General features: G+C 47.0%; 1 protein-coding gene across 6 annotated transcripts; it reads right to left on the bottom strand.

Moving 5' to 3' along the window:
• Nucleotides 1-6,575: 6,575 nt before the first annotated feature.
• Nucleotides 6,576-15,188, bottom strand: LOC117427826 (POZ-, AT hook-, and zinc finger-containing protein 1-like). Of its 6 annotated transcripts, none has more exons than XM_034046150.3 (6): nt 13,839-15,188; nt 13,128-13,191; nt 12,174-12,408; nt 11,418-11,564; nt 8,292-8,489; nt 6,576-7,317 (listed from the first exon to the last, which is right to left on the bottom strand). In XM_034046150.3, exons 1-6 carry the CDS (start codon nt 15,020-15,022, stop codon nt 6,878-6,880), a joined length of 2,268 nt encoding a protein of 755 aa, XP_033902041.2. In that variant the 5' UTR covers nt 15,023-15,188; the 3' UTR covers nt 6,576-6,877. The 6 variants fall into 6 exon arrangements, with proteins under 6 accessions (XP_033902041.2, XP_058850220.1, XP_033902042.2 ...); XM_034046151.3 differs by having other exon boundaries at nt 6,577-7,317; nt 12,174-12,345; XM_058994237.1 differs by lacking the exon at nt 11,418-11,564.
• Nucleotides 15,189-15,670: the final 482 nt, after the last annotated feature.

The raw sequence follows: 15,670 nt of genomic DNA on the forward strand, positions 1-15,670 counted from the left end.
ACAGTGGCGTGATTAAATCTCTATTTCAAAATAGACTGAAAAGATGTGGGCCAGTGTATTGTGGTTAGTGTGGATCCACAGCATTCAGAGGGCCAGATAGGTAGATGCTGCTGTGCGTCTAGACTGGGGGGCTCAGACTAGTGTGCAAGTGAGTGTGGTTTCTGCAGACATGTGGAGATGTGATGAGGCTTTAAACCCACACAGCTAGCAGGAGCATATCCTGCAGCAGATCAATAACATGCTGTGTTAATAATAAGAGGGGCTAGGTGGTGGTGGTGGGGGTGGGGGGGTGGGGGGCTATACTGCCTGACTGCTTCCAGACTTGTGAACTCACATTATTATAAAGTCTGCACGCTCAATAACTAACCTAGGCAGGGAGCCTGAGAGCAGTAAAATTGCATCCTTAGATTACCCCTAACAGCCGATTTGTCTCCCCCCAACCAAGCATCTTAACCGCTGTACAAAGAAGCCAGGCTGGTTTCCTGGAGCAGTTCTAGCGCTGTGACCTGGTCTCAGCTGCCGTGGTCAGAATCCACAGGAGACGTGCAACACTGCCTCAGCTTGCACCTGCTGTACCTGAATTTTCAACTACTTTCTAAATCACACATGACCCTGTTTGAATAAGCATGGGGCAGAGACAGGGTTGCAGATAACCATTTTCAAGAAACACGTCAGGTTTGGATTTGAAACAGGTCTTGCCCCCTTAAAAAAAAAAAACAAAAAAACATGCAAGAAACATCTTTGCAAGCTGCAGCTGAGGTACCGAGCGTGCTAGCCTAGCATAACATTAAAATGACTATCATTTTCAATAGCAGGTACAAAAGCTATTTTGGGTTTAGATAACAATGGCTGAGAAATTCACACCTTGCACATTCACACTGGTTTGTTCAAATACAGTGGCTGTCAAATGTGGTTTACAACAACTAGCAGAGTAGTTCAGATTGCAGCATTGTGAACTGACATCATATTGTATAAAACAATTCATAAAGCCTGTAGCACCGTGCTGAATTAATGAACCCCTCCTTTATAAAAATGTGCCACGCTGTTTGGTTTTGCAGTTTCTGTGCTTTTCGTAAGGGCACACAATGCATTTACCACAGTTTTCTTAATTTGCTTTCCCATACCTCTCTGGGATTTACAATGCTTATCTATGCTTTACCATGCTTTATTACACTTTACTATACTTTTACTATAGGAGACTTTTGTAAGGGCTGTTTTTCACTAAAAAAAACCAAAATGTTGCAGTTAAAAACCTTCAACTAAAATGAAGTGTGTCTAATTACTGTGTATTACTGTGTACCTACACATAACTACAATGTTATTATGCATAGTTCCAATGCACTTCATGAGGAAATTGTTTTGCACCCTGTATGTAAGCACACACGCGTATCACAAAAGGGTGGTTAGGGTTATAGTGTACAGAAAGATTGACACGTTAAATATATTGTAATAGCATTGTAATTATGTGTAAGTACACATGTGTTTACTGAGTAAATACACAGCAATTTGAGATGCTTAATGTAAATCTTGTTTTTTGCCAGCTCTGTAACATCAGCAGTTTGATTTTCATTTCACAATAAATTGGTGCAAACTCATCAGGGCGGTGAGTTCTTTATGCACGTAGCCCACGGGACGCACATTTCTTTACCGCTGCATACTTGACACGTCCCTAAATACCCACGTGTACAGAAAGTGAAAAAGAAGCTAAGCCTTATCTGACTTCAGCCAGCGCAGGAAAGTCAGCCAACTCAGACCAAAAGCAACAGCTTCGTGCAGTGCCATGATTCCACACTCCCACGGACACCCCCAACCCAAACCTAAAGGTCACTGTCGAGGCTTTGATTTGTGATTTGCATGTCTGAGCAGGGCCGAGAACCCTCACGAAGCGCGTGAGGGATTACTGTTAACGTGGGGCAGAGACATTAGTAGTGAAACCAAATTCACGTGGTGAAAGAAAAGACAGCATGCAAAGAGCCTCAGATAAAAGCAATGTTAGAGATTTTTAAAATGATTTCATTCATGTGCTTTATTTTCAGTGGAGGCGTTGTTGCATAGTTCCAAGAAAGGCACCAGAATGGTCCTCTATTACTGAATTGATCCCTGTAGTTACTTCAAGATAACCCTCGAAACAAAGCACTCACCTGCTGACACCAGCATGAACTACGGGATGCTTGAGTACAATGATAGATGTGTAGAATGCTCTCCACTCGAGTGCTCATCAAGTACTGAACCTTGAGTTTGCTTACGTCGGTATGGAGCTGGCTGATGCAGCAGAAGCCTCTACAGAAAGCGGGAGAGTTGAGAATGGAGGTTTTACAAGATAGGGCTCTCCAAACTTTAAGGCATGCGCTTTGAATAACATCATAATTTTCTATCCTTACTGACTGCTTGGATCTGCTCCTCCAGATGGTCAGTTTCCTCCTCGTGATGCTTGAGTCGCTCTCAAATGTATTTTAAGAAGAAACCGTCTGAACAGCCGCTCGATTCCTTGTGTGCCTGAAGGGGTTAAATAAGGATCTCCCTCCGTCTAGCTGGTAGGAATTCTATAGAGCAGCCTGGTCCTACTGCATTGCCCTTGGGAGAGACGCGGATTTCGGGGAATGTTATCTTGCCACGTTAGGAAGTGGTGTAGAACTGCAAGTCACGCCCATGGCTTGTGTTCTTGCTGCCCTGTAGTTCTCAGGGGGGGTTTGTGTGCTGGGAGTGAGGAGTGAAGGACATGTCCCGTTCCAGCGGCGTGTACGAGAACTTCGGAAACCTGCGTGTGGAAGGTGAGCAACAGGGAGAGCAGAAGGATCCCGTGGGACACAAAGAGACAGGCAGAGCTGGAAAGAAGAGTTTGGAAAACTTGTTTTTAGCAATTTGTCCTGGAAAAACTTGTTATCCCTCAATTTCAGATTCAAGTGATTTTGCTTACTATTAACATCAATGTATTTTGTATTTTTGTAAAATGTCAGTTAAAATGAAGCAAGTATAGATTCTCAAGTCTTTCCAGGACCCCCCTCTACACCATTACTGTTTCAATTAATATACTACATGTATACTATATGTGGGATTTGCCCTGGATAGGTATTCTGGATGTGATGAATGGTGAACAACTCAGGACCCCCCCCCACCCCAATTGTCATGTACCCAAAGGTTGTGAGGAATTCAACACATCTCAAACCATTTCTCACTAGGTCTGGCTATTCATGCACAGACAACCAACAATCACAATGCTCTAGGTTGTCCTGTGTTTCAGAAATAGTACATTATATATTTCTATTAAAAAAAAACAGTCCAGTAGACAAGAGATTAGTTGTGTCCTCCAGACCTCCCTTTTTAAAATGTTTTTTACAAGTTTCTGCAACTCAGAAAACAGGATTATCCCATACAGTCGTCCTGCCCACACGGCTGCAGAGTCCAACGACTCCCAGTGGAGCACGGCTCAGTGCAAGGAGAGCTTCAGGTGGATCTGCAAGAAGCCAGCATGCTGAGGGGATTCCTTACAGCCTGCCATGCTTACTAATGCTGTGCTTCCAACGTTTCGCTTTAGCTCTTTCACAGTCAAGGAAAAAACCAGAGAGGGATTCTCCGCACCAGCTATCCAACAGGAATTCTGTAGCTTTGTGAGAGATTCAGACTTGATTTAGAAGTTTTATTAATGACCAATAAAAATTAAAAAATAAAAGCACAAACTCCTCAGATTAACACTTTGTTTATTAATTCAAACAATCTCTGTACATCAAAACATACAGAGTCGACCGAGTTAAAACAGTGTACAAAACCAACACTCACCTCTAGAAAAGGTATGTATAGATTAATACAAAAACAAAGAGGAGAGAATCAAAACCTGGCTTAACAGAAACACCCAGTAAATCAACAGTCAATCAAGTTCATGTTCAGATCTTTTTTTTTTTTTTCCAAAATGTACATTGTGTTAGCTGTACAAAACGCTTGACTCGAGGCTTCTTGCATATGTGCCACAGCTCCTTTCAGCTCCCTCTAGCTCTACTGCAGCCTTGCCCATTGGCTGGTTCAGATCTCAAACCCAGCGAGACCCCCGTACCCTGCAAGAGACCCTTTCTCCAGGTCACTTAAATACATCGATCTTCTGAGACACTTCAAAAAACACATGAACCCTTTCAGTCCTGAATTATTTTTGTCAAAATGAAGTCACAGCATTCACACTCCTTTACTGAGCGTACATGAGAACAGGACACTGGACTTTTAAAGAAGAACTCTCAACGGTGCTGAGATACTGAAAGGGTTAACTGGGGTGTATAATTACAGGGGGCGCAGATATTCCACGTTCCCAGATTATGCAGCGTGTTGAAAACGGCCTTTTATTTGAGTTAATTTGCCCAATTTTAAAGACATGTGTTCCAACCTGAAGCTAAACGTCATTTAAGAGAAACAGGAAAACACAAAAAGAGGTGTAATCAATAATAACATGAAAGAAGACTGCCTTATCGCCATCACAGCAGTTAAAAACACAAGCGCATCTAAGCAACAAGGTATGAGTCGACCCTGTGCAACGCATACAAGTGGACCCCAGGCTTCTCTATTTGCATGCACTGTAGTAGGAATCTGAACCTTCTGACAAGAGTTTCTGAGACTATGCATGGAAATAAGACTTCTATTGCAGAGCAGTTTCACCAATTCCAGGTTTTACTATGAGCTCGATTAGAGGTAGGTCTTATTATTAAACTCTTAGCAAAACCAGGAATGGATCAAACTGCTCTGCAATGGGAGTCTGGCTTCAGAAGGTTACGATTGGGTCAATGTGCTGTACTGAAGGCTACCCGAGTCGCTGAATTACTAAATGGGATTGCTGTTTTCAGGGTCTGCACCAACGGACCAATCAGACTTCCTGCCACTGCAAAAGCAATCTGATATTTACTACTTACAGATTTTCAAAGACATGCAAACTGTGTTCAATCAAACTGATCACTGGAATTGTATTGGTCAGACCCTTCTATTCATACAGATCCACTGTTTTCTGCCCCGCTGTATAAACCCTACGAAGTTCATGACGAGGGTCACGTGGGATCCTGCCTGTACTTGAAATTACCAAGTAAGATTACAAGTCAGAGCTAAACTACATTTACTTGTTGAAATAGACCTTGTCTGCCAGTGCAGTCCCCAGGAGTAATCCATTAGGGATTTCTGCACATGCTGAATCAACGGCGGTCACATGTATTAGACCGCCTCTTTGTTACGCAACACTTGAACACTTCCAGCAGGATTTCCTCTCTGCGACAAGGCAATCTTCACAAAGACCTTCCGAACCTCATGAACAGGAGAGACGTCGCCTCCGCATCCAGCACACACCAGCATCGTGCTCTCAGTGCTAGCCAGCACAATAGTACACTTATATACGCATCTGCATTCTGCTTGCATTCGTGTCAAATCCCTGTCCAAAGAAGAGAGCAGAAAATGATTCCTACCTCCTGAAAGCGAATCACTGCCCAGAAAACCGAATTTAAAACTACAGACGCATTCTGGTCACACAGTCTTCAATAGCCAGTACCAAAAACTCAAGTACATGTAATGTACCATATTTAAAAACACATTTGTATTATTTTTTTTACTTTCCCCAATACATTAAAAAAAAAGTATATATATATATATATTCTTGACAACCGTGTCGTTTGAAATTCTGCTAAAACTTCCACTAAACTGTTGCTGAGCGGGTGTGGTTCAGAAGACTCTATTCACCAGACAGTGCTGGCAGAAACATACTTCTGAATACCCTTGTATTAAACAACAAACAAACAAAAAAAAATAATCACACACATGTGTACTGTTCCTACAATACAGATGATTGTACTTTACACATTACTGTACTTGAAAGGATTCCTATAAAATGATTAGGAGAGTCTTCCGAAGCAATCTGCAAGCTTCCGCTCGTTATACTGGAATACAAACGCTATAGACATGCCATGGGGAGGTAAAGAATACTCAGTCTGGCGAGATCTCTTGGCATTTCCCGGCAATGCCAGCGTCTGAGGTCAGCGTGACGAGCCATGCACTGTCTACCAAACTACTGCTCCAGTGCAAACCTGGCTCCGCTCATTTTAGAAACCGTCCAGGAAGCACCCCCATCTGATTATTCCTGCTCTGCAGCGTGACTGATAAAGGGGAGCCCCTCGGCACAGCACTGGGGCAACTTCTGCCAAGGGTGCAGGACTGTGGAGAGGGGCAGTGCCAAGGAACACAACAGCAACTAGAGAAGAAAGCTGAACTCAGAGAATAAATACAATTAAATAAACGAAGCCTTCAATCCCTCCTGATCTGGTGTCGGTGTAAGAGTGCGGACACACACACGCACGCACACACACACGCACGCACACACACACACCCGAGGGGGGGGCACTGCCAGGGTCAGTACTGAGGATGAGGAGAAAAAGAAAATATACATCAGCTGACACCGGCAAAATAAAAACAAATAAATCATCCAGATTATTACATTTCTCATTACAGCACAGTACATGTAACCTTATATATGATAGGAGAAAATATTTGATATATTTGGTTTTAACAGATATATATAGATATATAGATATATATATATATATATATATATATATATATATATTATATATATATATATATATATAACATAAAACCAAGTTGCCCCGTGACGGGTTACTGGGAAACTCTTGGGAGCTCATTGCCATCCCACACATCTCTCTCTTCTCTCTCTGCATCTCAAAGGGGGCTGTTTTAAATGATCTAAACACAGCCTCCCTTGAACTCTTCTAGCCAGTTCTGCACGGACCTCTCCTCTCGCTGGAAACACCTGCAGGATCAGCACAGTTAAATGGTGCCGGTGGTACCGAGGCCCCCCTCTCAGTTCAGCTCACTGAAACGGGGGGGGGTCAATCTCGGGGAGTCACTTGCCCCCCATGTTCATCCCGCTGTGCCCGGCCTCAGGATCAGTCAGCGAGGAGGCGAAAGCGGACTGGACGATCTGGAAGCCGAAAGACTCAAGGAGGGACATGTTCTGTTGCGGGGAGAAGGGGGCCAGTTCCCCCAGCGCTTGCATGCCCTTCTGGGGGCAGTGAGCCTTCTGCACGTGCTTGTTCAAGTGGGACCTGGAGCGGAAGCTGCTGCCGCAGTCCGGGCAGGTGTGCTTTTTTTCCGTCTCGTTTTTCAATTTGCCGTCGCCCTCGGACTCGCCCCCTCCTCCCGCCTCGCACTGGAACGAGAGGCTCTCTTCCTCCACCTTGTGGTGAGACTTGAGATCGCTCCCGTCAGACAGCTCCCCGAAGGAGTTGTCCGAGCTGTCCTGCGGGTCTTGGTGGGGGCATTTCTGGAGGTCCTCTTGTCCGTCTGCAGGAAAAAAAATAAATAAATAGAAAAGGTAAAAAAAACAAGAAAAATGTGCGTCCCAGAACACCTTTAAAAGGTCACCCTGAAAACAGATTCAGCCAACCAGATGAATATGGACCTGTCTATGGTAGAGACACCTGTGACAGCAGACCACATATTCATCCAGACAGAGATGTGAACATCGAGGACAGATTGCATCTGCAAATGGATTAAAAGAGATCTATCATAAACTCAGGGCGGTTCTGTGCTCTGGGGGGGAGTTGCACACACAGCCCTCCCTACACAGCGACACCCCGAGAGATGCTGCTGAACCACACAGCCATTGAGAGAGCAAGCAGCTTCAACCATCTTCTGTGGAGCAGAGCCCTTTCCATCAGGCTTTCCATTATAGCAAAGGGGTGGAACAGAATCGCTGCACAGTAACTAACTGACAGTCCGATTGCCATGACCCTGACCCTGGCCTGGCAGACGCTGAAGTATCTATTTTAAGATCTCTGTATATGAAAATGCAAAGGAAAAGAAAATTGATTATTACTACTGCTACCAGTAGTAATAAACTGAATAAATATATAGCTAGCAAGCAAACCCTTAAGCATGCACTGGCCACATACCCACCACAGACTGCCACTGTACAGGAATGGTGTGTGGGAGTGAACACACACTCATAAACAACAGAGCGAGGTGAAGAGGGAGTTTGCACCCCGATGATCAAGGCTGGGTATCCCCTCTCCCACTCTCCCCGCTTGCAAGCAGCAGGACTTCATGTCTGATTTGCAAACCCACAGTGCAGGAGTCAGCTGCTTTCGAATCAGGACTGCATCAAAACAAGCTCAGGATCCAGTCAAACCACAGGGAGCATGACCCTAACTTCCAGTGCAATGACGACGGAGTCTCTGCAGCAGAACTGCGTGAACCAGTGCCCAGGTTTGGGCCGTGTCACCCCAGGGCTCGAGAGGCCCATCCCAGGTACTGACCTGCGTGACGCCCAGGCAGGCCGGCCGCCCGGCACTCCCAAAAATACTGAGCGCCAGGTTTCCCCAGCAACACCTCGGGCTGGAAGCCAATGGGAGGAGGGCAGAAGGGCAGCGTGGGCGGGTCCGGGGCAGGCAGCCCTCGGAAACGCACCTCTGCTTCAGGGAAACTGACCAGCAGCCTCCGACTGGCACAAAAGTCTATAAAAGAGCAGGAGAAAAAAGAAGTGCCAAAAAAAAAAAAAAAAAAAAAAAAAAAATTTCAAAAATAACCTTTACACCAGTCTTAAAATAAATAAATAAATAAATAAATAAATAAATAAATAAAAAAGGATGAAACTTTTTCCGACTATATTAGTTGCCACGTCAGCACACTGACTGTTTGGATGTTCACTGCCTGGCCCGATTTATTTAATTGTTTGTTTTTTCATTCACTCTTCTTCACTGATGTAAAGTTCATGTTTGAAATGGTGTTCAGGTCACTTCTCCTTTCTCAGACTTTTGCCCCACTGGAGTGACTGACTGGCAGAGGAATCAGCTTGGAAGGCTTGACGGGGTTTTTAGGAACGAGGAAGTCAAAGACAGCTGGGATTGTGCCCCTGTGTCTCCCCCTCTACGGGGGTAGCAGACCCCCTACCCTCCCTCGCTGGCATGCCCCCCAGTGTCGCCCACCTGCCACAATTCAGACAATCAGAGCCTCAACGCCCTCTCACAGACCCCCGTTTCTAACAATACCCTTGTTAGCTTGGCTGGTCATTTTTAACTCAGGGCTTCCTGACCCAACGGCAGCAATTCCAGCCACCAAAGGGTTGAGTTAGTTTTACACAGACCAGATCCCAAGTCACATCAGCATTTCTAGCACCTGGTGTTGTTCTGCAAGTCACCCATTGGTACACAAACGAACACACTTCAGGAAAGCCTGAATCAAAACAAGACGGCTCACCCTCTCACACACACACACACACCCCGAGACACACACTCCCCCAACAATCCCCCCCCCCCCCCCCGAGACACACACACACACACACCCCAAGACACACACTCCCCCAACAATCCCCCCCCCCCCCCGAGACACACACACACACACACCCCAAGACACACACATCCCCCCCCCCTCCGAGACACACACACACACACACACACACACACCCCCCAAGACACACACATCCACCTCCCCCCCCTCCGAGACACACACACACACACACACACACACACACACACACACCCCAAGACACACACATCCCCCCCCCCCTCCGAGACACACACACACACACACCCCAAGACACACACTCACTCACACTCGCACTTTCAGACACGCACTCAATCACTCACACACACACTCGCTCGCACTCTCACACACACACTTCACTCCCCTCTCCCCAACACTCACAAATAAAACCTTGTAGTTTAAAAAACTAACAAACAAAAGAAAAACAATGTAGTTCTCTAAATCTGAAAGGTAGTAAATCAAACAGAAATCTGCCCAGTCAGAGAAACTCACAAACCGAGTTTCTGAAAACCCGCTGCATCCTAGTTCTTTGGAATGGTACACCTACCCTGGGGTCTGCACACAGAAGGCAGGCACCAGCTGAATGAATGTAGCTGCCCAGGCTGGTAACACGCAGAGCCGGGTGCAAACTCTAGGGGGCAGGTTGAGCAATCTGTTCAGTAGTTCTAGGCATGCCAGGACCTTCTCTGATTGTATTATATATTAACACTATACACAGGGATAGGTATAAAGAAGTGTGCCAGATGAAGTGGTTAAGATCTGAATTCCTGAAAGGAGAGACACAGTGACACCTAGTGGCCAGACCATAGTAATTTTTTTTTTTTTTTTTTTTTAATTTCTTCTAAAGTTTTTAGGCAATGAGGTTATGACCTCCTTCATTATAATCGTCTCCAAAAAATAACCCACCAACACCCAAACCCTGGAACCCAAAAGCTGCTGCTCTGAATGGCAATAATATTCGAAAAAGATCCATTAGGAGAAAAAAACTACAACAGTACTACAATGACAATATAGCTCTGCATGCACTGCTAAAGCTCATGCACAGAGTCTGAGTGCGATGGAGATGAAAGCAATACACTGAAACAAAGCCATGCAGGTCACTTGGACTGTCTGCTCCAGTCACATGACACAGAGCTGCTGCTGCTGCTGCTGCTGCTGCCATGCACACACAGCGTACCGTACAGAACCGTTTACCTGGGGGTGAAAAGCACATGTTTGCAAACTCTTCTGCAAGCACCCACTGCTGTTCCTACATTCCAACCCCCATTCAGATGGAATCGACAGCAAAAAGAACGCACGTGTCACTAAAACACACACTGGCGTTTCTATGCGGCGGCGTTTTAAGAAGACAGTTTCAGGCTCTGGTTTGCAATCTATCCCTGGTCATTTCATCAGGAAACCTTCTGCCTTTTAGAAGCTTAAAAAGGCGCAGTTCGAATGCTCAGAGTATTCCCAATTAAAGGTAACTCGATAAGGACTCGTTAGCTGCACGGACCGGCGATCGGGTTTAGGAGCAGGGGCGATCCCTGCTTTCAAAACCCCAGGTAACCCTGTTTTCACTGAAACGCATTAGACTGTTTTTAGGTCTGGTAGAATTTGGAACCACTACAGAGATGGTAACTTACAGTAATTCCAATCAGACTTCCGTTTCTCCAATCTTCATCTGTACCCTAAATGACATTTATGGGGGCTCCCACACGGAACCTCACAGTGTTGCGGGACACCTCTGTGAGCCAGAGGGAAACAGCCTCCCTCCCCACCCCTCAATACACAACACATGCTTGTGCACAAGTGTCAGAATTTTTTTTTTTTTAATTAAATAAATTAAAAAGCGAACCAAATTATTATTTTTTTCCCCAGGACAGATCACCGGTACTGTCTGATTTTATACATATTGAATTGTTTTTAAGCAGTAAATCATGCTTATCAACGCAGCATTTTCTTGCGTCCGATTTCGCCAGCGGGTATTCTCAATGACGGCCTCTACGTGACGTGAAGGGTTGTTTTTTTTGGTTTGAAATCAGAAGTGGGCTGTTGCAATGCTTTACAGAAGCAGCAGTGATCAATTCACATGGAGCACAAGCACAGCTGGGATATCACAGCGCGGATATCTCTCTTGCCTTCGACAGCACAAGTCCTGCCCATGTGGAAGGCCGCGCCCCCGTTCTGGGGCTCATCCCTCTGCTCAGTAAAGTGGGGGCTGCCGGGGAGGGCGGCACCGTGGTGGCTTTTAACATGGACCTTTAGGTAGGAAGCAGTGGAGAAACCTAGGCGAGAAACCAGGAGATAAACACAGAGACCTTAGAGCTGGAGCAGAGTCAGAGATCGAGAGAGAGACACACACACACAGAGAGAGAGAGGGGAGGTCAGGAACTGAAAAAAACATAAGCCTGGTCCTTCTGCAGCTGAAGTAAAGAGAACCTCTCTCGGCACAGCTGTTATACTAACCAATGCAGTGTAGGGTGCGACGTGGACAAGGGACCAGAACAGAACAAACAAACAGCGACCCTCTCTCTAGCCAGCTGTATTACTTGAAAAATAACTGCATGCAAGATCAGGATTCTCCCTCAAGAGGTTTTATCCACAAAGCACGGGTACCAGCGGGCCCAATTCCAAGACTGAAGCAGTGGCACCAAGACTGAGCAGTTAAAAAGAAGAGAACATCATGCAGCTGCATTTCCACCAGCTGGCCACTAGGTGGCGGTGGTGGCGGCAGGCCCGTACGCTCCTTCACAGCAGCACGCCTGGAACAAGCGTGAGTCTTGATCCGAAAAGGAGAAAGGAAATACAGCAAGGGACCTGCAAAGCCCTAAGCGCTCTTCCTTAAAGCAGCACGCTGGTCACACAGAGGGCTTGCCGGGAGCTGCTTGCGTTACCTTTGTTGCAGATGTTGCAGTAGTTGTGCGGACCCTCGCTGTGCTTCTTTAGGTGGTCCGTCATGTAGGCGGCCCGCAGGAACTTGCCACACACCTGGCACGGGATTTTATCCTCGTGGCACGCCAGGTGGGAGCGCAGCCTGTCCCTCGTGGCGAAGGAGGCATTGCAGGTCTTCAAGAGATTAACACAAAAAGCGTTATAGTCATTACTGCCATGGCCTTTCACCTCTTCAACCTGTCGTTCAGCCCAAAAGACAAAGACAGCTTGGTTATGACATCACAGTCGTAAACAAAACACAGACAACTTGGTTATGACATCATAGTCTTTAACAAAAAAAAAATGTAATCAACAAACCAATTTTTTTTGGTTTGTTTTAACAGAACAAAAATTCAAATAGAAAACTAGCAGATGAAAACTGTACGTTTTATTCCAATTTAAAATGTCTTTGAAGATGCTGATCAGGATGCGGTTTGTCTGCACCGCGGGGCTTCGCTACACAAGACAGAAGAGGGAGAATCTCTCTCAATGCCAGCTCGCTCGGCCACTCTGGGCAGTGATGGGGCAACCTCAACGGGAGTGATGGAGGCTGAGCATATCTCATGTTCTCTCCTGTTCTTTCACAGGAATTCTCTGCTGCAGCGTTAGCATACCAGCGCCTCTCCCCTCACTCCCCCAGACTCCAAACCCCAGTGTAACAGAGGCACAGTGTGAAGCTGCTCTGTAACCTGATCTCTCAGTGTCGGGGGGGGGGGGTGGGGGGGGGGGGGGGGGTTATAGCTCAGCGTTTCTGAATCGCTGTGAAAACATGACCTGCTCCCACGAAGAGCCAGTCATTGGGGGTGTAATTGAAATGGCTTCTTCTGCCCTAGGGAACCATTTTGTTTCACTTAATGTCTGAAGCTGCAGCAGTAACCCCCTCTCTTGAGGAGTTCTCAGGATAAGGGGGGTCTCACCTGACACTTGTGGGGTCTCTCCGAGGTGTGCACCTGCTTGATGTGTCCGTTTAGGTGGTCCGGCCTACGAAACGAGGAAATCAATCAATAAAAGCACATGGATAGGTGGAGAGACAGGCTAAACGGAATCTGTGTGTACACCTTGCTGGTATGCAGTGACCCCGATCGCAAACGCGTGACAGGACAAGATCATCACAGAGCCCTGGAACACTGAGCCACATTTACTGCGAGCTGCAGTCCATTTCACAAGACCTGCCCTTCTGAACAGAGCTGCACAAGGTCTGCAGAACACGCAAGAAGTATAAACAGGCATGGCTGAGAAACACATGGAGTACACATTGAATTTATAACACTGCAAATACAAGCTGGCGTGCTATTATAACGGAGCCTTTGTCTCATTTGTACTGCTTTCAGCATTTTCAAAACTATTAGCCTAAACTATTAGTGCATCACTTCCATAGAGCAGGGAGCAGGCAGGGAGCGCGCAGAGTCAGCCAAACTGCCTAAATCCTGTGAATTTGGAGATGTATAAACTATGGGATGGATTTTCAGGGTGATTTATTTGAACCTGCAAATGAACCATCTGCACAGCTGGGATGAAATGGACCTGAATCTATTCGCTTTGACACAGACACTCAGCATGTCAGGAATATGAGTGAGTGAGTGAGTGAGTTTGTTTTTTCCTTGAATACAAGCCCATCAGTGTCTTACCTGGAGAATCCCTTGCCGCAGGTCTGACACACGTAGGGTTTCCCGACCGAGCCGTCGTGAGACCGAACGTGGTAAGACATCCGGTCCTTCCTCTTAAAACGCAGCCCGCAAACCGGACAGGCGTAGGGCTTCTCCCCGGAGTGGGAGAGCTTGTGCCGGTTCAGGTGATAGACGTCCCGAAACACCTTCCCGCAAATGTCGCACCCGACGTGCCTCCGGGTCCTCTCCCGCTTCCGAGTGCCGTCTGCGACCCCGATGTGGATCGGAACCCCGTTTTCTCCCGGCCGCGGTTGCTGCGTGGCGGAGATGCCCATGCTGTGGAGACTGATGCTGGGAGCGCCGTGCTGGGCTTCGTGGTTCCTGAGCCGAACGCCGTCGGTGAACAGCTTTCCGCAGAGCCCGCAGGGGAAGACCCCCTGCTCTTTTGAAACGGTTGGGCCGCCGAACAGCATGGGATCCACCGCCGGGATCTTCTTGGGTCGCCCTCTGCCCCGCTTCCCTCCCGCTCCAACCGGAGCGGCGCCGCTCGCCGCGTTTTGAAACGGATTCGCCACAAGCAGCTGCGGGGACGTCACGGGAATCCGTTCAGCCCCCTGCAGACCCGGGGGTATCGCAGATGGGCTACTGTCTGTCAAGGAAAGCCCGCCGCTCGCTTGGGTGTTGACGTCGCCGTCGTGCGCCTGTCCATTGGTCCCGAACACGGACCCATTTGACATGTCCAATGGAAACCCCAGATCGGGATCACCCCTAGCCGGCGGGACCAGAATCTGCACATTGGATTGCTTGATGACCTCCTGGCATATCCGAATCACGGACCTCATCAGAAGAAACTTGGCGGCTGTCATTAGCTCCGGGAAGCACTCGAGTCTGACGACAATCTTCGAAGTGTACGCGAAGTCTAAAATGTCCTTAAAAACTTTGGCGCTGATCGTGTGCATCTCCAGCTCTTTGGTCTCGCCGCCCCCTTCCGCCTGACAGCTGAACACCGACTCGAAGTACTGGCTGCAGGCCGCCAGCACGGCTTTGTGAGCCGGGAAGCTGTCTTCCCCGACCCGCAGGATCACATCACAAAACCTTCCTCCATTTTTCCTCTGGTCGTTGAGGTTGTGAAGCATCTCGTCGCTGTGTTTACTCACCTGGTAGGTGTACGAGGAATTCCACGGCTGCTCCGAAATGCGCTCCATGGCATTCGTGCAGAGTCCTCGCAAAAAAAAATAATAAAAAATACAAATTCAATTACAGTCTGACACCAACCCCCGCTTCTTTGCACTCAAAAAAAAAATTGGAGAAAAATGGCAGCCCCCCAGCTTCCTGTGAACTTTCACCTTCCATTTCAAGGGGGGGTTGGATTAGCGTGGGGGGGGGGGGGGGGGGGGGGGGCTGTTGTTTATTTTTCATTATTTAGCAGCGCGTGTCGTGCGCCGCATTTGCTAGAAATATAACTTCACTTGGAGTCACAGTAGACGAGGGCGCCTGCCTTCCAAGCAAATGCGTTTTTTTAAAAAAAAGGTGAATATTTTTTTTATTTTTGTCTGTACTATAACCCCCCCTCGCTTCTACACAAAAGCACATTCCAGTCTTTTCATAGCCCCCCCTCCTCGCGCTCCTCCTCTGACAGCCCCCCCTCGGTACAACACTGTTAGAACACTAAGCTTGCACCACTAGCACGGGAGATGTGTCATGATGTATTCATTACACAGGGATTAGTGATTGATCATCATCAGTGCTTATTTATTTACACAAATCAAAATGGTGGGAAAGAAACAGTTTGTACCAGACATACAGTCTGCCCGATATTCTGCCATTACCCCCTATTATTATTATTATTACTA

This window comes from Acipenser ruthenus, chromosome 21 (assembly GCF_902713425.1).
Source record: "Acipenser ruthenus chromosome 21, fAciRut3.2 maternal haplotype, whole genome shotgun sequence".
NCBI classification, from domain to species: Eukaryota; Metazoa; Chordata; class Actinopteri; order Acipenseriformes; family Acipenseridae; genus Acipenser; species Acipenser ruthenus.